The sequence below is a fragment of the Cherax quadricarinatus genome, chromosome 85, assembly GCF_038502225.1.
Source record: "Cherax quadricarinatus isolate ZL_2023a chromosome 85, ASM3850222v1, whole genome shotgun sequence".
Lineage (NCBI taxonomy): Eukaryota > Metazoa > Arthropoda > Malacostraca > Decapoda > Parastacidae > Cherax > Cherax quadricarinatus.
This window is the reverse complement of record NC_091376.1, coordinates 17,374,336-17,401,447: the sequence shown is the minus strand read 5'-3', so window position 1 is coordinate 17,401,447 and position 27,112 is coordinate 17,374,336. Positions and strand designations below refer to the sequence as shown.

The 27,112-nt window shown below is 38.5% G+C and overlaps 2 protein-coding genes across 2 annotated transcripts in view; both read left to right on the top strand.

Moving 5' to 3' along the window:
- The window catches only part of LOC128703098 (glycoprotein-N-acetylgalactosamine 3-beta-galactosyltransferase 1-like), a 536,922-nt gene that overhangs the window by 124,668 nt on the left and 385,142 nt on the right, over nucleotides 1-27,112 (top strand). The gene's annotated exons all lie outside the window — the stretch shown is intronic.
- LOC138855229 (glycoprotein-N-acetylgalactosamine 3-beta-galactosyltransferase 1-like) overlaps nucleotides 1-27,112 on the top strand; it is a 117,449-nt gene that overhangs the window by 83,817 nt on the left and 6,520 nt on the right. Inside the window, exon 6 of the mRNA XM_070103515.1 lies at nucleotides 26,023-26,187. Coding sequence (XP_069959616.1) covers nucleotides 26,023-26,187 — 165 coding nt within the window. The remainder of the gene's footprint in view (nucleotides 1-26,022; nucleotides 26,188-27,112) is intronic.

Below are 27,112 nucleotides of genomic sequence, written 5' to 3'. Positions count from 1 at the left end.
GCTGCATAATCTAGGTGAGGCCTTACTAATGATGTATAAAGCTGCAGTATGACCTCTGGACTTCTGTTGCTTACACTTCTTGATATAAATCCCAGTAATCTATTTGCCTTATTACGTACGCTTAGGCATTGCTGTCTTGGTTTAAGGTTGCTGCTCACCATAACCCCCAAGTCCTTTTCGCAATCTGTATGGCTAAGTTCTACATCATTTAACTTATAAGTACTAGGGTTATGGGCACTCCCAAGCTTCAGAACCTTGCATTTATCTACATTGAACTGCATCTGCCACTTTTCTGACCAAGAATAGAGTTTGTTTAAATCCTCCTGAAGTTCCATAACATCTACGTTTGAATCAATTATCAATTACGCCTGCAATGTTTGTCATTCATTCTGCATGCATATTTGCGTTCTTTAAGTGCAGTATCTAAATATTTTGTTGTCTTAGCTATACAAAGCAGAATGCAGGCAGCCCAGGGAATGTTTATTGGGGACTTTTAAACCTTTTATTAAAATAAATAATATCACTCAATAATTGCTAAACCAATAACTACTTTCGAGAAAAAATCGAACAGAGAATGAGTCACATGTTTTAGCTTTTGAATAATTGTGAATTCAGTTTTAAAATGATGATATGTTAAAAAGAGTAATTGCTTGTCTAAGTTAAAAATAAATTAAATAAATTTTGGCTCTGTATTAACAAATATTGCACTTCTGAGATGATCTGGGTTTCTTGGAGTCAAACCACAAGACAGAATGGTATGGTGGTGTACTGCTTAAGGCCTCGATGCAATATATGGTTTATGACTCAGGGTGTAACTTTACTTGATGGTATGATTGTGTTATATTAAATTCATTAAAGTATTTGGTACTATATCAAATTTATGAAGATCTTCAGTTACGGACATGGGCTCAGAATCACATTTAATTAAAGCATTACGACGTCAAAAGTCGTGAGATAATCTATAAGTATTGTCTGTCTTTTTTAATCATCACAACAGGAGAACAAAATGATAAAGTAGAGGGTTCACTAATACACAAACTTAATAATTTGTCAACTTCTTGATCAAATAAAACTTTAAGAGGAACAAGAAGTGAATAAAGTTTCTTTTTAAATGGGTCAAAAGTAGTTAATTTAATCTTATGAAGTGACGCCTGAGAGAGCCCAGAATGTATCAGAAAACATAGCAACTATTTTCTCAGCTTGTGATCTTTGTAGAGAAGTTAAATCCTCGTTAATATTAACACTAAAAGTTGAAGTGTCTAGAGTGACGATGTCTGGTGTGTCATGATAATAAGTCATCCTTCTGAAGGTAGATTACTACAATTACAAACATCAATTTAAAGACGTTCAGGCATGAATCTTTTCTTATATAATACTTCTTCAAAATGTTTATACGATACATTTTAAGTTTACTATCAACATCAATCAAGTAATTAACTTTGTTGACAACATTTACTACTTTGAAAGCACCAAGCCAAGTAATTAGTAACATACTTGCAGTGTCCAGCAGCACGACAACAACTTCCTCGCTGATAACAAACATTGCTAACGAGTATTCATATCAAAATATATCTTTTAGGTATCCATAGATACCTTCAAGATACTTGACACCAACTCAGTAGTTTTCCCAATTGATTGTTAAGATGAAGAAGAAATTGATAATAATTCAAAGTTCATTTAAATATACAAAAGTACTTCTAGTGATACATTGGTGTGGTATGGTGGCGATGGTATGTTAAGTAACAGTTGGTCATGTCACTTGTTAAGGTACTGAAGGCTTGTCACAAACTGTAATGACATACAAATTATTTAGGAGATTCCGCTAGCTCAGAGCGAGATTGTAGGCACCGACCACGGCAGGTGGGGGAACAGCTGCTGGGTGACGGAGTATGCTGGAGTGTGACGGTGATAAGTAAACATCTCAACTTAATTAAGGAAGGAAATTATCCCCACATGCGTCTTGTGGCGCTGTCAGTACTGACCAAGAAACTGTGGCAGGCCTGATGAATAACACAAAAGAAAAGGGTTAAAATCGGCTTACCAAGAAAACACGCTGGATGGCATTGCCGGCAGTGAACTCCCCATACAAACCGACACGTCTCTACTTTACATATATAAATTCCCGTCACATGGACGTTTTCTGACAGTCCCTTCACCACAAAATCTTATTGCTTATTTCCAAATAAATTACTTCATCATAAATTTTTGAAATAAGGGCAAAAAAATGAAGGTAAAGCTTCCCATTACTCTAAACCAAACATTTTAAAACTTCTACGGTAATATGCATAAGATCCTAACTAATAAGCCCTTAAAACGTTATTAGAAGATATTGTTATGATAAAGGTCAAAGGTCCAGCGCATAAGACAGAGTTATGGGCACTGTACACTTAAACCACAAGCGGAGAGAATGACACATCAGAATGTTAAACCAAACCACGGGCGGGGATTGAACTTGAGCGAGTGAGTTGTGGCATGGCTTGTCTGCAATCGTGCCATTACGATTTCGTGAGTCATCGGAATGTTCCAAGCCAGGGACCAGAGTTAGGGCCTCCTTTGCTATAACAATGTAATAATAATAATAATAATAATTAATAATAACAATAATAATAATAATAATAATAATAACAATAATAATAATAATAATAATAATAATAATAATAATAATAATAATAATAATAATAATAATAATAATATTAATATATTTCTTCAAGTACATATACAAGGTACAAAGGCCTAGCTGACATCAGTGACATACTACTATATAGAAAGCCGCTTGTTATGCAGATTTCTGGCAAATTAGGTCAGTTTTTGTCCCAGGATGAGACCCACAACAGTACACTAACACCCAGGTACCCATTTTACATTGATGGGTGAACAAGGACAGCAGGTGTCTTATGGAAACACGTCCTAGTGTTTTCCAGCCATACCGCAAATTCGAACTCCGGACCTTAGTGTGTGAGCTGAGTGCGGTAGCGATCGAGCTGCGGGACACCTATGGTAGAGTAGGCCCCTTGTTATGGCTTCAGCTTTGATGAAAAAGTAAGCCACCGCATGGAGGACCCTGTCATCAGAGGCTTGAAGTAATACTACACCAACTCAAGCCTCACAAGCACTTTTGTATAATCTGGACACAGCGGTATGGGAGCTAAAAACAATAGGTGTTTAGTTTTAGTAAAAGTCTCTTGACAATAAGGGAAAAAATTTAACTTTTTCTTAGGGCTGGTAAGGGAGGTTAAGCGGGACCATAATGTCAGAGAATCATTTTCAAATTTTCCTGTAAAATCATATCATTCCGAGGAAATTTTGAAGAGTTATTTTGTGTTTGTGAATTGGCTAATACCGAATAGCCAAAATATTGATGGATTTGGGTGCCACTTTACCTTTCCCAACATTTTTTTTATTAACACTTCAGCCGTTTCCCGCCAAGGCAGGGTGACCCGAAAAAGAAAACCTTCTTCATCATTCGTTCCATCACTGTCTTGCCAGAGTCACACTCACACTACAGTTATAAAACTGCAACATTAACACCAGTCCTTCAGAGTGCAGGCATTGTACCTCCCATCTTCAGGACTCAAGTGCGGCCCACCAGTTTCCCTGAATTCCTTCATAAATGTTACCTTGCTTACACTCCAACATTACGCCAAGTCCTAAAATCCATTTGTCTTCATTCACTCCCATCTGACACGATCACGCATGCTTGCTGGAAATCCAAGCCACTAGCACACAAAACCTCCTTCACTCCCTCCCTCCAACCTTTCTTAGGCGAACCCCTACTCCGCCTCCCCTTCATTACAAATTTATACACTCTTGAAGTCATTCTATTTTGCTCCACCCTCTCTACATGTCCGAACTACCTCACCAACCCTTCCTCAGCCCTCTGGATAATAGTTCTAGTAATCCCACTTCTCCTAATTTCCAAACTACATATTCTCTGCTTTATATTAAGAGCACACATTGCCCTCAGACATGACATCTTCACTGCCTCCAGCCTTCTCCTTGTTACAACATTCATCACCATGCTTCACACCCATATAAGAGCATTGGTATAACTATACTCTCGTAAATTCCCCTCTTTGCTTCCATGGAGAATGTTCTTTGTCTCCACAGATTCCTCAGTGCACCACTCACCTTTTTCCCCTCGTTAATTCTATGTTTCACCTCATCTTTCATAGACCCATCTGCTGACCAGTCCACTCCCAAATATCTGAATACATTCACCTCCTCCATACTCTCCCTATATTCTGATATCCAATCTGTCGTTACCTAATTTTTTGTTATCTTCATCACCTCATTCTTCCTCTCTTCACTTTTAATTTCCTTCTTTTTACATACCCTACTAGACTCATCCACCAACCTCTGCAACTTCTCTTCAGAATCTCCCAAAAGCACAGTGTCATCAGCAAAGAGCAACTGTGACAACTCCCACTTTGTGTTAAATTCTTTATCTTTTAACCCCACACCTCTTGCCAACACCCGAGCATTCACTACTCTTATAACCCCATCAATAAATATATTGAACAAACATGGTGACATCAATAATCCTTGTCTAAGGCCCACTTTAACTGTGAAATAATCTCCCTCTATCCTACATACTCTAACCTGAGCATGACGAACTAAGATGAGAGCCTTGAATATTGCTTGGTATTAGATGCCTATCCAGTGCCTACTTGAAGACAGCCAGGGGTCTATTGGTAATCCTTCATTATGTATGCTGGGAGGCAGCTGAACAGTCTTGGGCAGCCTGACACTTATTTTGTTGTCTCTTATCGTGCTAATGGCACCCCTGATTTTCATTGAGGGGATGTTGCACCGTCTGCCGAGTCTTTTGCTTTCGTAGGGAGTGATTTTCGTGTGCAAGTTTGGTACTAGTCCCTCTAGGATTTTCGAGGTATATATAATCATGTATCTCTCCCTCCTACGTTCTAAGGAGTACAGGTTGAGGAACTTCAAGTGTTCCCAGTAATTTAGGTGTTTATCACAGTTATGTTTGCCGTGAATGTTCTCTGTACATTTTCTAGGTCAGCAATTTCACCAGCCATGAAAGTTACTGTCAGTGTGTAGCAATATTGTCAGCCGCATCCCACTCATAGATCTCTTTCAATGTTTTGCACCATGCCATAAAGACATTGGCTAATAATTTCACATCTATTTTGAGAAGTAACAAGAATAACATAACGTCTTACATAGCCATAACTGAAATATATTCAGTGCATGATCATGTTCATCCCCAATGTTCTCAAAAGTTTTCAGTGAATTAAAGAACTGTTCTCAAGAGGCAATTAAGGTTCATTTGTTCTCCCCGAACCATTTACATAATCACAGCTCAACACTTTAAGAATAAAGTGAATATATATCAAAGATTTGCCTACCTTGATGTGTTGTTTGGCCAAGAATGACAAAGATCCATTTAATAAACTTAATGTATACTAAATCTAATCAGTCTACACCTTTAAAAGCTTTATGCCTGTCTTTCATTTCCTTTACAGTGACTCCTAATTCAGATGAAATGGGTTTTCAAAGTATCAGAAAATACTCCCTCCTAGAGTATGTTTACTCAGTAAACTGCAACATGCACAACAGTCTCCCAGATAGTCATTCATTGGTAAAGAATGAGTGCAGTGTTACTGCATCGATTTTAAATCCTTTGATTGCCTCTGGTGGCTAAAGCTCTCGCTTCACACGGCGAGGGTCTGGGTTCGATTCTCAGCCAGGGTAGAAACATTGGGCGTGTTTCTTTACACCAGTTGTCTATGTTCACCCCTCAGTAAAATGGGTACCTGGGTGTTAGTCGACTGGTGTGGGTTGCATCCTGGGACACTGACTTAAATTGCCCGAAATGCTCAGCATTACAAGTGGCTGTCTATATAGTAGTATGTTATTGATGTTAGCTATGGTCTGTATACCTTGTACATGTACTTGTAGTAAATAAAGGTATTATTATAATCATTATTATTATTATTAATTTAAGTATGCCTCATCCTCTGGACACATCTGCTTCATAATACACTCTTGCTTATTTGATTCTGATACATTCTCTATTATTTTTTCTGATAAAATGATTCACAGCTTTTTCTTCCTGGAATATTTCTCTACTTTAAAGTTCTTATCAACGATGATAAAGGAATAGGAGACTTATTTATGATATCCTTCAAAACCTGTTTCTTCCTCCTTTGAAAATTGCAGTATTAGGGTGACCTTATATGTTCATACATGTTCTTCTAAGGCTTTCTAACTGTATACATACATTAAATATGTATAACAATATATAAATGATGAATCCCTCTTACAATCCACATTATTTCTGACTTAGGCGAGAGACACTACATTTTTTATTCTAAGATTAGATAATTATTTTGTGTGTGCTGAGTAACATTGTTCTATACAAATGTATTAAAACTAGTATTAAATGATATAGTATACCTAGGTTGTAAATGATATAGTATACCTAGGTTGTAAATGATATAGTATACCTAGGTTGTAAATGATATAGTATACCTAGGTTGTAAATGATATAGTATACCTAGGTTGTAAATGATATAGCATACTTAGGTTGTAAATGATACAGTATACCTAGGTTGTAAATGATATAATATACCTAGGTTGTAAATGATACAGTATACCTAGGTTGTAAATGATACAGTATACCTAGGTTGTAAATGATACAGTATACCTAGGTTGTAAATGATATAGTATACCTAGGTTGTAAATGATATAATATACCTATATGGTAAATTATATTATATATACGTAGATGGTAAATATAATATACCTAGGTGGTAAATGATATAGTATACCTAGGTTGTAAATGATATAACATACCTATATGGTAAATTATTCAACATACCTGGATGGTAAATATAATATACCTAGGTGGTAAATGATATAATATACCTGGATGGTAAATAAGAACATAACATATGAAAGAAGGAACACGGCAACAGGCCTACTGGCCCATGCCAAGCAGGTCCATGCCACCCCCGGCCTAGAACAGTGACCACCTAGAAGGAGCACGGCGCCACATCTGATAGCCCAAACTAGTAAGGTCCAACTCACACCCACCCACACCCACTCATGTACATATCCAACCTATTTTAAAAATACAGAAAGTCTTAGCTTCTATGACGGTACTCGAGAGTTTGTTCCACTCATCCACAACTCTATTACCAAACCTGTGCTTTCCTATATCCTTCCTGAATCTGAACTTTTCCAACTTGAAACCATTGCTAGGAGTCCTGTCTTGGCTGGATATTTTCAGCACGCTATTTACATCCCCTTTATTTATTCCTGTCTTCCATTTATACACCTCAGTCCTATCCCCCCTAATTCTACTCAGTTTTAGATAGTGCAGATTCAGGGCCTCAGTCTATCCTCATAGGGAAGATTTCTGATACATGGGATCAACTTTGTCATCCTCCTTTGTACGTTTTCCAGTGCATTTACATCCATTCTGTAATATGGTGACCAGAACTGTGCAGCATAATCTAAATGAGGCCTAACCAAGGATACACAGAGTTGAAGAACAACCTGAGGACTTCTATTATTTATACTTCTTGATATGAAGCCAAGGATTCTGTTAGCTTTATTGCGAACAATATGCACTGTTGTCTTGGTTTCAAATTACTACTAACCAGAACTCCTAAATCCTTTTCGCGAACAGTAATGTTAAGATCTACACTATTCAGTTTACAAGTGACATGGTTATTATCCTGCCCAACATTTAGCACTTTGCATTTGTCTATATTAAACTGCATCTGCCACTTCTCCGACCATTGCATCAGTCTATTCAAATCATCCTGGAGTGCACTAATGTCCTCATTAGAATGAATTGGACGGCCTATTTTGGTGTAATCAGCAAATTTGCTTATGTCGCTATTTATTCCCTTATCTATATCGTTTATGTAAATTGTGACGTGTCCCCATTCTGTTTTCTCCCCATTTATGCAAACTCATTGCTGCCTATTTGTCAACCACGCTTCTACCCAGAAAAAATTTCTCCTATTCCGTGTGCGTTAAGTTTCCTCAAAAGTCTCTGATGTAGAACTCTATCGAAAGCCATACTGAAGTCCATATTCACAATATCATATTCATTACCATGATCTACCTCCTCAAACACCTTAGAAATAAAAATTAGTAAATTCGTAAGACAGGAACGCCCCTTAGTAAAACCGTGTTGAGATTCATTTATCAATTTATGCCTATCAAGATGGCTACGAATTTCCTTGGTAATTATTGATTCCATAAATTTTCCCACTATGGAGTTAAGGCTTATTGGTCTATAGTTCGAAGCTATGGGCCTGTCACCTGCCTTGTAAATAGGTATTACTTTTGCCATTTTTCACTTATCAGGCACTATGCCAGTTTGTAGTGATATGTTGAAAAGATTAGCCAAAGTTTTGCAAATTTCCTCTTTACATTCCTTTAACACCCTTGCAAACAATTCATTAGGGCCTGGGGATTTGTTAAATTTTAATTTGTGTATTTGTCTGAGGACCATGTGACTAGTTACTGCAATCATGCATAGATTATTATCGTCTTGTTCTACATAATTTATTACTTCTGGAATTTTGCTAGTATCTTCCTGAGTAAAAACTGAGAGGAAGTAGAATTGAAAATTTCACATCTAATCTTACTTCTGGATACCTGAAAGAGCCCTTTTGAATTAGTCTTCGAATCCCTTGCGACCTTAGCCTCATAATCCATTTTTGCTTTTCTTATTCCTTTTTTTTATTTCTCTCTATAATTGAATATATTGATTTCTTAACTGCCAATCCCCTCTTCTGATACGCCTAAAAATGCCTGCCTTTGGGCCAATGAGATGTTTTAATCTATTTTTCATCCATTTGGGATCATTTTTGTTAGATCTAATTTCCCTACTTGGAACAAAAGTTGACTGAGCAGCTAGAACTATGCTCTGAAAAACATCATATTGGCAACCAACACCAGCCACCTGACCCATAGTCAGGTCATCCCAATTTAGCCCACCCAGGTAATTTTTCAGTCCCATGAAATCAGTCAATCGAAAGTCTGGGATAGAGACCTGATTGCAGTTTACTGGGTAATTCCATAATATATTGAAACTAAATCATTTGTGATCACTTTCACCAAGCTCATCATTAACCTCAAGATTATTAATTAGCGAATCTTTGTTGGCAAGAACCAAGTCAAGCAGACTGTCTCCTCTAGTTGGTTCTGTCTCAAACTGTTTTAAAAAGCAATCCTGAACTGTATCAAAAATGTCACAGGGCTCAAGATTTCCTGTCAAATTGTTCCAATAAACTCGTCTGAAGTTAAAATCCCCCATTATGAATTTCGTCCCATAGCAGCTTACTGCAGTCGCTATCAAGGTTTGGGGGCCTATATATCACACCCAAAATTAATTTTTCATACCCCTCCAGAAACTGTAGCCAAACAGATTCTGTGTCCAGTGTTTCTGTTCTAATATCATGTCTAACACAATTTAAATTATCTCTGACATACATCGCCACTCCACCACCCTATCTGTTGACCCTGTCAGTGTGTAATAGTTTATAACCCTTTATGCTGCATTCAGATGGCATTTCTCTATCCATCAAGTTTAACTAGGTCTCAGTTATAGCAATAATATCTATATTACCTGCACTTGCGAGTAATCGTAGCTCATCTATCTTATTTCTTAGACTCCTATTATATGTGTAGTAAACCTTAAGGGTGCTAGTCACTCGTTACCCTCTACTATCTCTCCTTGTTTGTTGATCAGTTGCTTTGCCTTTATTAGGAACTTTATTTTAAATATTGTCTTTTAATTTTTTAAACATATCACTGAGGTATCCTGGTAATATCTGCTGCTTTCATCAATATATTACAGCCTGATTGTTTCCCACAAACCCCCATGCCTATATAATCTATCAGTTAAAAGTCCTAGACAAGTCATCAATTACCCCATCAATCGAATTGGCTAATGCAACCACTCCAACCCCAGGGATATGAACCCCATCCCTTGCATATACATCATGTTTGCCATAGAATTTGTTCCAGTTATCAATGAATGGGATTGCAAGTTTCTTGCAGCACATGTCTAGCCAGCAATTTATGCCAATTGCCCTAGACATCCATTCATTGCCCACTCTTCTTCTAGGCAAGATGGTACATATGATATGGATCCCTCCCTTAGACCTGGCTACTTTTATGACTGACCTGTACTTATCCAGTAGCTCCTGTCTCCTGCCCTTCCCAATGTCATTTCCACCAGCGCTAAAACAGATAATGGGCTTGTTCCCATTGCCTGACATAATATCCAACCTGCTGACTATGTCACAAACACCAGATCCTGGGAGGCACACCCTCTGTCTGACTTTTCTATCTCTGTTACAAAAAGCACGGTCCATATATCTTACCTGAGAGTCTCCCACAATCAGAATATTCTTACCTTGATTAACAGGGGAGTCAGAGGTACCTTTAACATTACTAACCACTGAAATACACTCGTCTTGGAGAACAGAGAATCGATTTCCTACTTTCACAACTTCTTTATTAACCCTCCTTATCTTTCTTCTTCCTGAACTGTGAACCACTTACCACTTAAAGTGGCTGCCACTCTCACTGGTGGTAAGCATTTCCTCCTTACCAGCGCCAACTATCTCACACTCCCAAACACATCTAGGCGAAGCTTCAGCCTCATATTTTCCTCCTGAAGAAGTAGAACCTCCTTCTTCAACACTTTAACTTGAGATTCTAAAACATTACAACAAGCCATGTTGCTTGGTAACTCCCCACGCTAATACCCAGACAGCTCAGGACAGATATGACCACACGTGACCACTGACCTCAGCGTACTGATATAATATACCTAGGTGGTAAATATCATATGCCTAGGTAGTAAATGATATAGTATACCTAGACAGTAAATGATATAGTATACCTAGATGGTAAATGATATAGTATACCTACATGGTAAATGATATAGTATACCTAGACAGTAAATGATATAGTATACCTAGATGGAAAATGATATAGTATACCTAGGTGGTAAATGATATAGTATACCTAGAAGGAAAATGATATAGTATACCTACATGGTAAATGATACAGTATACCTAGGTGGTAAATGATACAGTATACCCAGTTGGCAAATGCAAAACAAGGATGTTAAATCACTACAGATTTAGCATTCACGAATATTCTCTCACTACAGAGATAATGAGTAATATTAGCACTAGATAATAAGGTCTAACTCTCTATATATCATTAGAATAAAGGTAAAGTTAAATTTTATATTAGCCTTGTTAAAAGGTTCAGAAGAGCTTAGGAAAAATGTAATTATACCCAGGCTTTTGAATTAAAGTGATTTGGTTCAAAATTAATTTTATGAACCAAATCACTTTAATTCAAAAGCCAGGGTATAATTACATTTTTCCTAAACTCTTCCGAACCTTTCCTAACAAGGCTAATATAAAATTTATCTTTACCTTTATTCTAATGATATATAGAGAGTTAAACCTTATTATCTAGTGCTAATATATTCATTATCTCTGTAGTGAGAGAATATTCATGAATGCTAAATTTGTAGTGATTTAAACATCTTTGTTTTGCATTTGCCAACTGGGAATACTGTATCATTTCATACCAATTTTATTACATTTATAAGTAGCAATGGTACTCAACACACACAAAATTATTATCTAATCTTAGAATTAAATATGTATTGTCTCTCACTCAGTTACTGCGGGTTATCTACATATTTCCCAACCCTGAATTTTTGTATATAATGTCCATAATATTGTCACTCCTCTCATGATTATTCGTTCCATTCTCAATTTAAGCTAAAATATACTCCACCTATTTGTCCCAAGTGTCCAACAATTCCACGTAGATCAAATTAATAATGAGAGAAGTGCCAATCTTCAGGGCTAAAACGAAAGGTGAGCCACTGTATACTCCAGCTATCTTGCCAAGAAAGAAGTCAAGATATGAGTGTACAAATTAATATCGTAAAGTCTTGTTCTAGACTCATTCGCCATATATCCCAGTATATAATTCATAGAGAGATATTAACAATGAGTAAATACATGAATTGAGGGGATGTAAATAGAACGAGAAACTCTATGCTGTGGTGTATATGCAATATATTTTATGTAAATGTTATCTTGTTATCATTTTAAAGAATGTATTCTCAATATTCAGAAAATTCACGGGGAATACGCTATCTAATGAGCTGTGTTGGCCACACTCAGTTTACTAGTGCACTCAACATATGGGAGGATAATGTACCTTGCAGTGGAGTAATCTGAAACTATATTCATGATGCACTATGCTTTCCTACAGTCGTTGATAAAATGACCCACTGCATCCTCTGACGCCATCGCAGTGGTTTTCATTATTCAATATAGTTTGTGACTGTGAAAAGAAAATCGTACGATCTTTTGAGACTCATAGCTAGATGTCCAGTACTGCAAACCATCAAGTAATGAGATGATCTGCGTTGAGTGAAGACGTGCTAGTAAGCTCTCACTAAAATTAACGATGTATCACTGTAACAGCTATACCACCAAGTGAAGGCAGAGTTGGACAAAGCCAGGAGAGAGTATTAGTTGGTAACTCTGTGTGTTGAAAAAAAGTCTTCTGTATGAGCAGATTTAGTCTAATTTGCACGTCTCTCAGAGACACAGGTGCGAGAGAGAAATATGGGGAGATGTGCTGATTTTGTTGTTACATGTGAAATGGTGGAAGATCTTAGCTGGCAGTCATTTTGTGAAACCGCAAAACATCTCAGCGATACTAACCTTCAAGGATTCGTAGCTGTCCTCAAGATAACGTGGCTGACGACAACTGAGAAAACTGGTCAATGGTGAAGACGAGAGGAACGAAGCTCACGGTGCTATTATTATTATTACATTTATAGTTGGTGCCCTAAAACCTTAGGGGCCATGCAGTACCTGCGGGAAATAAAAAGGATTCAGGCTCATTTCAGAGAATTGGAGCACAGTCCTTAAATCAAAAGTCCCTCACCAGGATCAAGGGACTTATTTTGGGGGGAAGCAGCTCGAGATACGAAGTACCTAATGATGTTGCTTGCATAGAAACTACTAACACCTTCACTGTGCATCAAGACAAGTGCAGGATGACCAACCCAGCTATAAAATGGGACGAATAGAGAGATTCAGAAACGAACAAGGACGACGGAAACGAGTGTAAGAGTAAAGATACAGGTAAGTCCATTCTTGTTCTCAGTGATTCGCTAACCTGTCAGATCGTGCTCTCTGCGACAGGAGTTGGAGGAAAATGATTTAAGTTTACCGTCCTGATTCGGGAATAGAAGACTGTGGACAGGTTCAGTACTATCCTTACTGGAAGTCAAATTTATCCAATCACCAGTAAGAGCTCTGAGGGAAACGATATCAAATGGCTCAAAATGAATACTTTCTTGAAAAATTCAAGAAGACATTTGTAGTTATTAAGTATCCCCGATGGTGACCTTTTAAGAGGTCCCATTTTTTCTTTTCTTTTTTTTGTTCTTCCTCAAAATTCAGTTTTATTTAGCTCAAAACTCAAGAACGCCTCATCTGATCTGAATCAAATTTTCAACACTTGTGTACGGCAACTAGGACCAAATTCTTGGAACTCTTGGCATACTTGCATATCCTATGACCAAAGTTGTTGGACCCATTCCCAGCGCCTTAGAATGACTAGTATAACTTCCGAAACCAACAATGTGTTTCAGATAAAGGTGCCTAAAAATTCGACGTGTGTAGTTGCAGATCTGACCATTTTATGTGTAAAATAGTGTGATTTTTGTAATTTCCGTTAAATCACGTTAAATAACTTTTAGTTTGCCTCTTTTGAAAGGCTTCAATATTTAATGGCTAATGAAAATTATGGCCAGGATAATACTAAGTAAATTTTATTTGACTGTGGCAAATTTGTTTTGGTAAAATTGTTAGAAAAATTAAATAATTGGAATGTGTGCAATAACTGGATAATGACTCGTCTAATTGGTTTGAAATTTTCACCACTGATGTTGTCTGCTCAACACAAGACTTTAGTATTATTGATGATTTAACTTATAATAATAATGATACACCATAACTTTCCTCCGACTAAGTGCAAATTAGAAATTTTACTGAATGTTAAAAAACTTGGAATACTTGGAATAAGATCAGTTACTGGAGAATGACTTTTCTGATTGGCGTCAAACTTTTACCGTTGAAGATTTTTTTTTAAAACATATCTGTCACTTACTTTGACCTGTGTAAATTTTATTTTGCAAATTTTACTAAGCAAATTGCTTCTCAAGTAATAAATAAAAAACGCTTTATTTTGACCAGCTTCTTAACATAAAATACTTTTCTGTATGAATTTTGGACTGTGTGGGCACCAATCTTCTGCTTTGCCATTTTTTATATAGGATTCTAAAGAATATCAAATATTTTTCCTTAGAAATTTGTAAAGAATTATAATTTGAATGCAAATGTGAAAAGAAAACTGAAAAAAATCAAATTCCACGGTTTCATGAGGTTTTTAAAACAAGGAAATTTTCCTATTTTTCGGAACGCTCACCAATATTTTCTTTTCCTTTTTCACAAATTTTCACTTATTAGTCGAGAACAAATTATTCTATCGGCTTAACATTTTCGATTCTTATGTAATGTATATTGAGGTACATTCGTTGGTATGTTGGTATGTCTGGTATCCTATGTACGTTGATTTATTGGTCAATTGCAAGTTTTCCTTCCTTGTGATAAGTGGAGAAACATCGCCATCAAGACTCGTGTCTTCTACCTGGAAGAAATTTGGTACATTTAATGGAGTTAGTTGATGCCATTTTCACACTTTAAATCTCAAAATAGTATTATTATTATTATAATCAAAAAGAACTCAAAATGGTAAAACATCATTTTTTTCCCTTTTTGCATTATTTTCATTGATGTTAGTGAGAGGCTCTTGATCCAAGGAACTGGGCTTATCTCCTCATTGCTTGATTCGAATTTGAATACCTTCCATTACACACTCTATATGACATCTATGGGTTTAGTGCTTGTTTAGTATTAAAAAAATAACAAGTGTGAATGACATCAATGGTTGATACATCGTATAAAATGACCGGATCGTTTCACTGCACATTGATTGTTAGCACAAATATTTGTTGGATCTTCTGCAGTAACTGGAATATGAATCTTCTGGTTAATGTTAAACTTTCAATGATGCGCTTTCCTCAGGGGAAACATTTCTTTATGTTAAATTGTGTGACTTATCATGTCACAATTTTATATTAAATTGTGTGACTTATCATGTCACAATTTTATGTTAAATTGTGTGGCTTATCATGTCACAATTTTATGTTAAATTGTGTGACTTATCACGTCACTATTTTATGTTAAATTGTGTGACTTATCATGTCACAATTTTATGTTAAATTGTGTGGCTTATCATGTCACAATTTTATGTTAAATTGTGTGACTTATCATGTCACAATATTATGTTAAATTGTGTGACTTATCATGTCACAATTTTAGGTTAAATTGTGTGGCTTATCATGTCACAATTTTATGTTAAATTGTGTGACTTATCATGTCACAATTTTATGTTAAATTGTGTGACTTATCATGTCACAATTTTATGTTAAATTGTGTGGCTTATCATGTCACAATTTTATGTTAAATTGTGTGACTTATCATGTCACAATATTATGTTAAATTGTGTGACTTATCATGTCACAATTTTATGTTAAATTGTGTGGCTTATCATGTCACAATTTTATGTTAAATTGTGTGACTTATCATGTCACAATTTTATGTTAAATTGTGTGACTTATCATGTCACAATTTTATGTTAAATTGTGTGACTTATCATAACACAATTTTATGTTAAATTGTGTGACTTATCATGTCACAATTTTATGTTAAATTGTGTGACATCATGTCACAATTTTATGTTAAATTGTGTGGCTTATCATGTCACAATTTTATGTTAAATTGTGTGACTTATCATGTCACAATTTTATATTAAATTGTGTGACTTATCACGTCGCAATTTTATGTTAAATTGTGTGACTTATCATATCACAATTTTATGTTAAATTGTGTGACTTATCATGTCACAATTTTATGTTAAATTGTGTGACTTATCATGTCACAATTTTATGTTAAATTGTGTGACTTATCATGTCACAATTTTATGTTAAATTGTGTTACTTATCATGTCACAATTTTATGTTAAATTGTGTTACTTATCATGTCACAATTTTATGTTAAATTGTGTGACTTATCATGTCACAATTTTATGTTAAATTGTGTGACTTATCATGTCACAATTTTATTAGTCAAATTGGTTTCTATGAGATAATTTTATTTGTTTTCCCTAAGTGATGTTAACTCCGGTTCCTTCATGTGCTCATAACATTTGTGCTTTCAAGACCATTGTTAGAAATTTGTATGTTATGTATACTAAACTTTGATCAAATTTACATAAAAGCTGATGATTTTTGTTTTTGTAGGTTCCAGCTTACTTTTTTTGGAAATTGGGAAAATTTAAATACTGGTTTTCATGCGATAACTTGTGTGTTATATTTCATTAGTTTAATCCTTCCATGCACAACATTTGAGTAGTTTCTATCTTAATCTGCTTATGTATTTTAGAATATTGGTCTCTTTGGTTCTTCTGAGAAGTTTGAATTAGATTTAGTTTGTGTATGCTCTAATTAACCATTTTTATTAAATGAATTTGGATATTAGTTTCCATATGATGACTTGTGAATTCTTCTTCTGATTTCCTTCACATTTGTAAAGCTAATATTTACCCGAATTATCAAACGAATTTTTGCATTCTGCACTATTACAAATGCATAAGGCAAAGGGTAATGGAATAAGAATACCGGGATACCTTTCTCGGATCATACAGTGACCGAAATACATCTACAACAACAACAACAACAACAACAATAATAATAATAATAATAATAATAATAATAATAATAATAATAATAATAATAATAATAATAATAATAATAACAATAATAATAATAAAAATAATAATAATAATCTTTATTTCTACAAGTACATGATACAACTTGTACAGACCTAACTGACATCAGTGATATACTACACATAACTTCCCGTGTTATGCAGAACATCTCAGGCAAGTTAGGTCAGTTTTATCCCCAGGATGAGAAACACACCAGTCGGCTAACACTTGCTTACTGCAAAATGAACAGGGACAAACACGGTAAGAGACATATGCAACAGTTATTCCGATACGTTTCGCCTACACAGTAGGATTCATCAGTTGATTACAGAAGAGTTGGCAGAAGCAGTAGAGCTGTGAAGACGATGTAATCAATCCATCACCCTTGAAGAAGTAGTTTTGAGTTGGTCAGTCCCTCTGCCTGTACAAGAGTTTTGCACCATAGTTTGGAACAGTGTGAAGTGTAGGCAACAGTATGGAGACTTATATATCGGAAGGTCAGATGCAGTTCACTAGTAGAAGAAAGAAGGTCATCATTGAGAAAGCAGGTCCTCAGATCCAACCTCTCTCTCGCTTGAAAAGTTGTCAGAGATGTTTTCTATACCAAGATACTGCATTATTACATTATTTTCTTATCAATTTTCCACTTCTCACAAACCAAAGAGAGCAATATTTTAGTGCACATAAATACTTTAAGTTTGAAGCCGCCTAGAATCTGCAACATTGAAAGCTGCAAAATAATCAAATGCGGCATACAAAAGTTATCACAAAAAATCAGCATTTCAAGTTTTTTCAATTGCTTCCTGAAGTGCGAACTGTGACTTATACATTAATCAATCCAAACTTTTCCCTAAGTATGACTAATCAGCTTATAAGAAAGTTTTATATAATTATTATTATTATAATAAAAAAAATGCGCTAAGCCACAAGGGCTATACAGCGCTGCAGGGTAAGGAAGGAAGCGAGGGTATTTGGCAGCAGAATGGGGTAGGGATGATCAGTAGGTTACAGAAAACAGCGGGGCAGGGGATAGTGCGGGGGCAGAAGGTAGCAAGAGATTGAGGTAGAAAGGGCTGAAGGTATCATCATAGTTTGTGAAGTAAGTCAGTTGTCGTCAAAAAGTCAATGAGAGAGTCCAGATGTAAGGTGGGTCCATCAGTGAGAAGGGAAGGTAGAGAGAGCAGCGGAGCGAAGACGATGTCATAGGTAAATTCTGCGTGCTCGTTGATAAAGTGGGCAGTCTAACAGAATATGGCTCACCGATAATGGAACCTGACAATTCTCACAGAGAGGAGCAGGGCGCCTCTCTATGAGATATCCATGAGTAAGACGAGTATGGCCAACGCGAAGATGGGAGAGAGTAGTCTCCCAACCTCGGCACTGGTGACAAGAAGACAGCCAGTAACCTATACTCGGTTTAATAGACTGACGTTTGTTACCGAGCAGAGTAGACCAACCTTGTCTCCAACGGGTGTGAAGGTGGGTAGCTATTGCAGCAAAATAGTCCATAAATGGAGCACCTCTATATGAAACTGGCAGGTCATGTACTGCTGACCGCGCAGCAGTGTCTGCCTGTTCATTGCCCTGTACATCAACATGACCAGGGACCCAACAAAAAACAATATCTTTATGCTTGGTAGAGATGCGGCATAGCCAAAGTTGGATACGGAGGACTAAGGGGTGAGGTGTATCAAATTTCTGTATAGCCTGTAAAGCAGTAAGGGAGTCTGAGACAACCACAAATGATGACACAGGCAGAGATGCAATACGGATAAGTGCTGCAAGAATGGCATACAATTCAGCAGTAAAAATACTAGCGGAAGATAGTAAATGCCCTCGTACGACGATGTCCGGAAACACTGCTCCGAATCCTACGCCGTCAGAAGACTTAGAGCCATCTGTGTACACTGCAATGGCATGAGAATGAGAGTGGAAGTGGTCAAGAAAAAAAGATGGGAAAGCTACCGTAGACAGTTGGGCTTTCGAGCAACGGAGTGAGAAAGAACAGACTCGAACAGCTGGAACTTCCCAGGTGAGTAGGGAAAAGTGAGATGCTACATGAACATAGAAAGGTGGTAATTGAAGAGAAGACAAGAGCAAATGTAGGCGAAGAGAAAAGGGACGGAGCAAACAGGGGCGGCGAACAAATAAAGAATGTCTACTAATATCGATGACCATTCTATAAATGGAAGGATTGCGGAGATCATGAGAGCGTATATAGTTGCGAAAGTAATGGGCATCACGGCGATCGGATAAGGATGGAACGTTCGCTTCTGCATAGAGGCTCTCAACAGAGGAAGAGCGAAAAGCACCAAGGCATAAACGTAATTCTTGGTGATGAATGGGGTTAAGGCTAGAGAGAGTAGCAGGAGAGGCCGCTGAATAGATCTGGTCACCATAATCAAGTTTCGATAAAACGAGGGTGGAATGTAGGCGAAGGAGGGTTCGACGATCAGCTCCCCATCAAAGATGAGCAAGGGTTTTAAGAAGGTTCAGCCGGCTGTGACAAGTTGCCTTCAGAGAGGTAATGTGAGGTTTCCAGGATAACCTACGGTCAAAGAGGAGGCCTAGAAACATGACTGTATCACGCTCAGGGATACGGGAGCCATAGAGGTACAAAGGATGATGGGAGATGACAGAGCGTCTTGCGAAAGTAATTTGGTGAGTTTTGGTACTGGAAAATTTAAACCCATGTGTGGTGGCCCAATTGGAAACACGGTCGACCGCATGCTGGAGAGAAACTGTAATGAGGTGACAGTCAGCGCCTGCACAGGCCATAGTGAAGTCATCAACATAGAGTGATGACCAAATATTGGATGGAAGACTAGAGGCCAAATCATTTATAGCAAGGAGAAAAAGTGTTGTGCTCAGAACACATCCCTGGGGGACACCTTCAGTTAGGATAAAGTCCGGGGAGAGTACATTATTAACCCGAACACGAAAATGTCTGTCAGTTAAAAAAGTTCTTAAGGAAGGATGGTAATATGCATTCTCAAGGTGAAAAAATGTGGCAATAACTGAGTGGTTATTCGCAAAGCCATTACAAACATATGTATCCAAGCGTAGTAAGGGGTCTATTGTAGAACGGCAATTACGAAACCGTATTGACGAGTGGAGAGACTGTTATGTGTCTCTAAATACCACACTAAACGTCTATTTACCAGGCGTTCCATCGCTTTGCAAACTGCACTGGTAAGAGCAATGGGATGATAGTGGGAGGCTTCATATCCCGTAGTACCCGGTTTGCGAAAAGGGAGAACAATGGCAGATTTCCACAGCTGTGGAAGAACTCTTTGTGACCAAATAAGATTGAAAAGGCGTAATAGGACTGCAAGGGCTGACTGATGTAAATGTTGTAGCATACGAATATGAATGTCGTCGGGCCCAGCTGCCGATGATCGGCAAGCTGAGAGTGTTGCCTCCAGTTCCTGAAGTGTAAAAGGCACATTATACTGTTCTTCTCTGAAAGAAGAAAAGTCAAAGGGTGCTAACTCTCTGGCAGATTTTGAGGAAAGAAATGAGGGGCATAGATGGAGCCCCTGAGAAATACAGACCAGATGATTGCCAATTTCATTGGCAACATCTAGTGGGTTTGATATGTCAACACCATCCGTGATGCATTTAGCATCACGGATGACACGGCGAGTGATCGCACGCTTCTGCTTAAAAACAAGTAGTCTCTCCATGGTTCTATTGTACTGGTACGTGCCCCACACAGTGCGTTTCAAACGTACTGCACGAGCACAAGCAGGAAACCACCAAGGCACGCATTTCTAAGAATGCCTGCACGAAGTTTGGGGTAAAGAATAAGAAGCTGCGGTTAAAACGGAGGACGAGAAGAGGTGTAAAAGCTCATCAATGGAGGACGAAGAAGGAACTTCACTCAAAACAGTCAGTCGTGAGTAAAGATTCCAATTTGCCTGATCAAATTTCCAGCGTGGGTTACGAAGAGGTGGTGAATATGAAGGGGAAATAAGAATGATTGGGAAATGATTGCTGTCATGTAAATCTGGGAGAACAGACTAGGTCTAATGCGGCAGAGGAAGAGCAGACTGAGAGATTGATGCAAAAGATAGTATGAGTCCGAGGATCAAAATGGGTGTGAGTACCTGTATTTAAAACATGGAGGGGGTGGGTAGCAAGAAAAGCCTCTAACTGAATGCCACGGGAATCACAGTGAGACCCCCTTAGAGGAAATGGTGGGCATTAAAATCGCCAAGTAACAGAAAAGGTGGCGGTAATGACGAAACAAGAAAGGCAATGTCCTGGATAGATAATGCCCGAGAAGGAGAGAGATACAAAGAATGGAGGGTATACCACCTATGCAAGTGGATACGGGCTGCTGTGTAGAATACAATAAATTATAGAATGCAATAAATTATAGCCTGAGATGGGATAGATAACAGCAGAGTGTAATTTTGGTTCCTGTAAGCAAACACCAACAGGGAAAAACTGGGAGAGCAACATCTGAAGCTCTCCCTGATTACCCCTGAGGCCGCGTATATTCCACTGTAAACAGGCCATGATTGGCAACGATAAATATATCTGAAATCCGCAGGTAAGGGTACCCACGGACTAGAGGGGTTAGAAAAGTCCACATGCTGTGGCAAAGGAAAACGTTCAGAAGCGAAGGAATGGTGCGCTGTGAAGGAGTTGCACAGATGGAGAAGAGGAAAGAGAAGGAACAGGGGGTGGATCAGTGTCCATTGATGGTTTGGTCTCTGCAATATATTCAGAGATTGCTTCAAGTGTTTCAGAGTTCAGAGATGTCGTATGGGAGACAATATTGGAGATGGAAGGAGGAGGAGTTTGAGTAAAGATTGGAACTCTATTGGACTGTACCAAGTAGGGGGGGCGAAAGGGTGGAGGGAACTGGAGAAGTGTGGGAGGGGACAGAAGAAGCAGAAACCTGGGAGGTGGCAGAAGAGGAAGAAACTTGGGAGGGGACAGGGGAGAAAGGCACAGTACGAGGAGGAGGATGAACCTCCACACTTGTAACAGAGCCAGTGAAAGGGGAAGACCCAGGTACAGAGACTGAGAAGGTAAAATGTGGAGGTGGATGAAGGGAAGGAGGGGTTAAAGGAGATTTTTTGGACCTCTGAGAAGTAGAGGGAGGTGTCGTACTAGGTCTTGTCGATACTGGGGTTTGTGAGGGAGAACACGAAGAAGTGAGGACAGACTGAGGTGTTGAAGTAGGGACATCTGAGCCTAGGACAGCAAAAGAATTAGATACAGGAGTGACTATGGGACTGGCAACTGCAGAGGAGGCTGCAGAAGATGGGACCCAAGAAGTGGGGGGACGTTTTGAAACACGAGAATAAGAAACATGGAGTAGTCTCCCTTAGAGGCGGAGATGAGAAACTGCCATAGCATAAGGGAGACCTTCTGCCTCTTTGAGGCAACGAATTTCCCGCTCATTTAAGTAGACCTGGCAACGGCGAGGGTACGAAGGGTGAACCTCATGACAATTAAGGCAAGAGGGAGTTCGACTGCAAGATGTATTAGAATGATCATCGGCACCACAGACTGGGCATTCGGCTATAGATCTGCAATATTTTGCTGAGTTGCCAAATCGCCAGCAATTCCTACACTGTTGCGGTGTAGGGATCACCTTCCGAACTTGTAACCGATGTCCTGCTACATAAACAGAGGATGGGAGTTCACAGCTGTCAAAAGTTAAACGGGCCATATTGCAAGGGGTATCGTCTTCACCTGTGGGCAGGAAGAGCATAAGTATCTACCTTGAGAATTGGGAGATCTTGGAGTTCCAGCTGTTCGAGAATGTTATTGCCACATGTCTGGAAATTCTGTTGGACTATGGTATGGGGCAGAATAACAGTACAACTACAAGAATTGAGGGAATGATGGTTTTTGATAGTGATAGGAATAGTATCGATATGTGAAAGAAGAGAAACATTGTGAGCTTGAGTAGAATTCTGGACTGTGATGATGCACGTACCACTCTTAAGAGCATGAAAGGAAATATCTCTACCAACGTGGCATAGGAGCGCTTTGCCAATACTGTTGTCGGAAAGATAGGCAGTAGAAGAAGTCGGTCATAAAGTAAAGAATTTAGTCCATTGTGTGGTCCAAAACTGAGTGTGGAGAGGGAGTGCATGACGGGTCGGTCTTTTCCGAGTAGAATAGGAAGGTAACGAAATAACATCGTCAGGAGATTGTCGTTGGTGTTTAGAAGTGGGACCAGAGTTGGTACGACATGGGACGGGCTGGCGATTCGAAAATCGCCGTACCATAGAGGGAGAGGCCGGAAGCATAGTCAAAGGAGAGCGGAGGTCAGACAAATCGAAGGAGTCAGTCGAAACCCCGGCACCTGAAGCGGGTGATGAAACAGCACCAGCAAGAGGTACAGGGGCCTTAGAAATGTCCAAAGAGTGGCCAAAAGACAAGTCAAGGTTAGAACGGGGTTCGGTAACAATAAGGGGCCCAGGGGTAGCGGGGTCATGGATTGGGCACTGCATGGTTAGGTTACTTCTTTCTTTTTGTTTTCAAGAAAAAAAAAAAAGAAAGAAGAAAATAAAATAAAAATAAAAAAAGGAATAAAAAAGGGGGGACCGGGGAGGGATAGTTCCTAGGAGGAATAAAAGGGCCAGAAATCTCCCACCGCGCCCAAGAGGACCTCAGCACCGCAAGTAGTGCAGATGCAGCATGGAACCCGTGCCATACCCTACCCTTCATGCCAGTAAAGCAGCAATCCGGGATAGCAACCTCACATCTGCGGAGCTACCTCGGTGGACAAAAGAGAGAGCGGCCGGATATCCACCACAAAGCATACCTCCTTCGGCCACCACCCCCGGAATCCGAAAGGTGGCTTCCAGAGATACACCCGTCGCCCAAAAGAAACCCCAAAGCCTTCCTCCGGGATCAGGGAGAGGGATCGGGACATCCCCAGGCGATCCAGATTCAACGGCAAACTACCCTACCGCCAAGAACTTCAACAGGAATGTGATGGACCCCAGTACCCTTTCCCCTACCTAGGAACTAGCACGCCTGTGGAAAAAATCCCAAAGGTCAAAAAGAGGAAGGGCAAAAAGGAGTGGTGGGGAGGAGGAGGAAAGGAAAAAGGGGAGGATGGGGAGGATGGGATAGGGAAGGAGGGATTGGGGGGTAATTAGGTTCGGTCTGAGGAAGGAAACCGACAGGTCTAATTCCTCAGACCAAGAGCCTCTTCACCACGCCAAGTAGCCCCCCTTGAAGAGGAAGTTTTATATAAGCCAAGTGTATATATCATACAAATGTTACTAATGAATGGTCTTGAGTAGAACAGATGTTATAGGTACAAAAAACATTTATTTAAGCTAGGACAACTAAATAAAATTAAGCACTTTGCCTTATTTCTAACCAGAAGAGATATTCTTCAGTTATTTCACAGAAAACAATTTGATTAATAAAATCAACACAACTGTTATATTTTAATCAGAGGAAAGCAATAAAGCGATAAACTGTTACAGGTCGTGTAGTGCCTATGGTGTGTGAGACATTCAGATTTGATTCATGCAATGGGAAGGTAGGTACAGTTTCTTGGAACAAAATTCGTTCGCCATCATCAAGGGAAAAACAAAGCTATAATATGAAAATAATACTATATTATTTCGAGGTTAAAAGTGACAAAATGGCTGATCAGAAGAATTTTTTTCCAGTCATCACACAGAAACAAATGATGGGAATGGCCTATGTTAGCAGAAGCAGCAGAGATGCGAAGACGATGTCCATCACCCTTGAAGGCGTAGTTTAGAGATGGTCAGTCCTCAGCCTGGAGAAGAGTCTCGCTTCATAATCTGGAACAATGTGTAGTTGAATCAACAGTGTGGTGGCGCATCCCACAAGCAGATGAATGTCATCAATGAGAGTGCAAGTCCCTCTCAGATCCATCCATTCTCACTGGAAAAAGTTGTTGAAGGTGTTTTCTGTACCAAGATACAGTTGTGTTGCAGTGTCTGACAGAGTGAACATGAAAATGGTATACAACACTGACAAATTGATAAGTAAGACACATGTGCAACAGTTAGGTATCTTTATACCGAAACAGTAGGCTTGTTCAGTCGAGTACAGAAGAGTTAGCAGAAGCCTTGCCTAGTTCTATCCAGCTAAATTTTTTGTTTGCTGACGTAGTTACGATCAGGTGGAACAGGCTATCAAACAACCACCCGTGCTCGCATTAAGACTACATCATGTTTACTGGACTTTGCAGTACCAACTTTTTGACAGAAGTTAAGTTATTTCTCCGTAAACTCAGGGGAATACTATATGACTAACTCGAATTACGTCTACCATGTTTCTATTCTTCCATCTTCTCGTGAAATACGTAAGCAATTGTATCTTATTGCCTTGCTTATTACATTTTAATATAAATTTAAGCATATCTTATCTAAATTATATAAATTATATTAAAAAATACAAAACATCCTAACTTATCCTAAGGGATAACAGACCTAAACCCACTTATACAATTATAAACGAACTTTATACTTATTATCAAGCTGAGTTTGGAAAATATTTTCCATAACCGACGAATACTTAACTATGGGTATACAATACAGGTAAGCCAGCAGATGGCTTACAACAGATAAATTGCACTGGTAAGCCAGCACATGATTAAACACGTGTATATCATGCCGTAAGCCAGAGGTGCGCAACCACATGTGTATACAGTAATGCTGTAAGATATCGGAAGCTTAAATCAGGTACATATCGCAGGTAAGCCAGCGGATACCATACTGCGAGTATTTAATACGCCGAGCAAAAGGATGCCTCAGCACAAGTATTGGCACAAATAAGCTCAAATATGCTGCATAACTTACCAGGTGATCATCGTACACAGACCTGCATCAAGAGACACTTTTCTGTTGCCTGATAAACATAACACTTCCAAGATTCAGTACTGTACTACTAATGTTAGAGCTTAGTTATAATAATAATAATAATAATAATAATAATAATAATAATAATAATAATAATAATAATAATAATAATAATAATAATAATAATAATGACAATAATAATAATAATAATAATAATAATAATAATAAACTACCAGTTTGTCTAGTAATCCTGCTGATCATTCCTCAGGGACTCAACTGCTGCTCTGACTCTGCTGTGACCTTTCACTACGTCGACACGTATATGATGTACCAACTGGAGTATCTCTTGTACCACCTGAGGCCCCAGGGTGTTTGCCGGTGGTTGCCCGTCCCTGCCCGACTACCACCAGACACTGATAGTGTACCTCCTCAGGTAAGTAATGAGTGCAGACACACCTCTCTTAAGATACTGACTGTATACACACCTCTGGTAAATAATGTCCCAGAGTTCGTTCAGTATCCTTCACCCGACACCCTCTCCCGCAACAAGTGAGTCTGGTCTGCTTTTAACTTGCGTTTAGCCTGCGCAGCAGGCTTCCTCAGTTGGGTGCAGGAGATTATTGCTTGTGAAAAACTAAAAGATATGGAGTAGAGACTTTGAAGTTAGTATTCCCTCATCCTTGACATAAGGTGGCGAGTCCCTTAGGTTCAGGTACTCATCACATCGTAAAGCACAGGCAAAGCATTGTCTTAATGCTTGTGTTGTGTCTTTTCTCAAACAACTTGCCAGTACTCATTTAACATATGATATAACAATCAGGTACCCCTGTTGGAATTAGGCTGTTTTATTCTTGTTCTAACTCATTTAAGACAGACTACAAATAAAAATGAAAATGTGAATATTAATAACATTCCATTCTCTTTACTTCTTAGAGTTATATCACAATAATTAATTTTCTCTAATTAATTTTCCGATGAATGGTTCAAATAACCGACACGTTGTTAAATTAGACACGTGTGCAACTCTTGGGTATCTTTACTGAGGAAACGTTTCGCCACACAGTGGCTTCATCAGTCCATACAAAGGATAAACTTGAAGAACAGGAGGAGAATGAGGTAATCAGTCCCTCAACCTTGAGTTGATGTGTTCAGTCCATCAATCTTGAATAGAATACGGCATATGAGCGGAGAAGCAGCTTATAAACCGCATGGCAGGAGAGGTGCAGCAGTCGTAGGTGGTGTCACATTTGTCCATTGTGAAAGTTGGTCGTGCCCAAGGGTTAGGTAAGCGAAGAATTCCCAAGTATTAAGATCCCAAGAACTTGCAGTGTCTGATAGGATTGTAGATGAATGGTTCT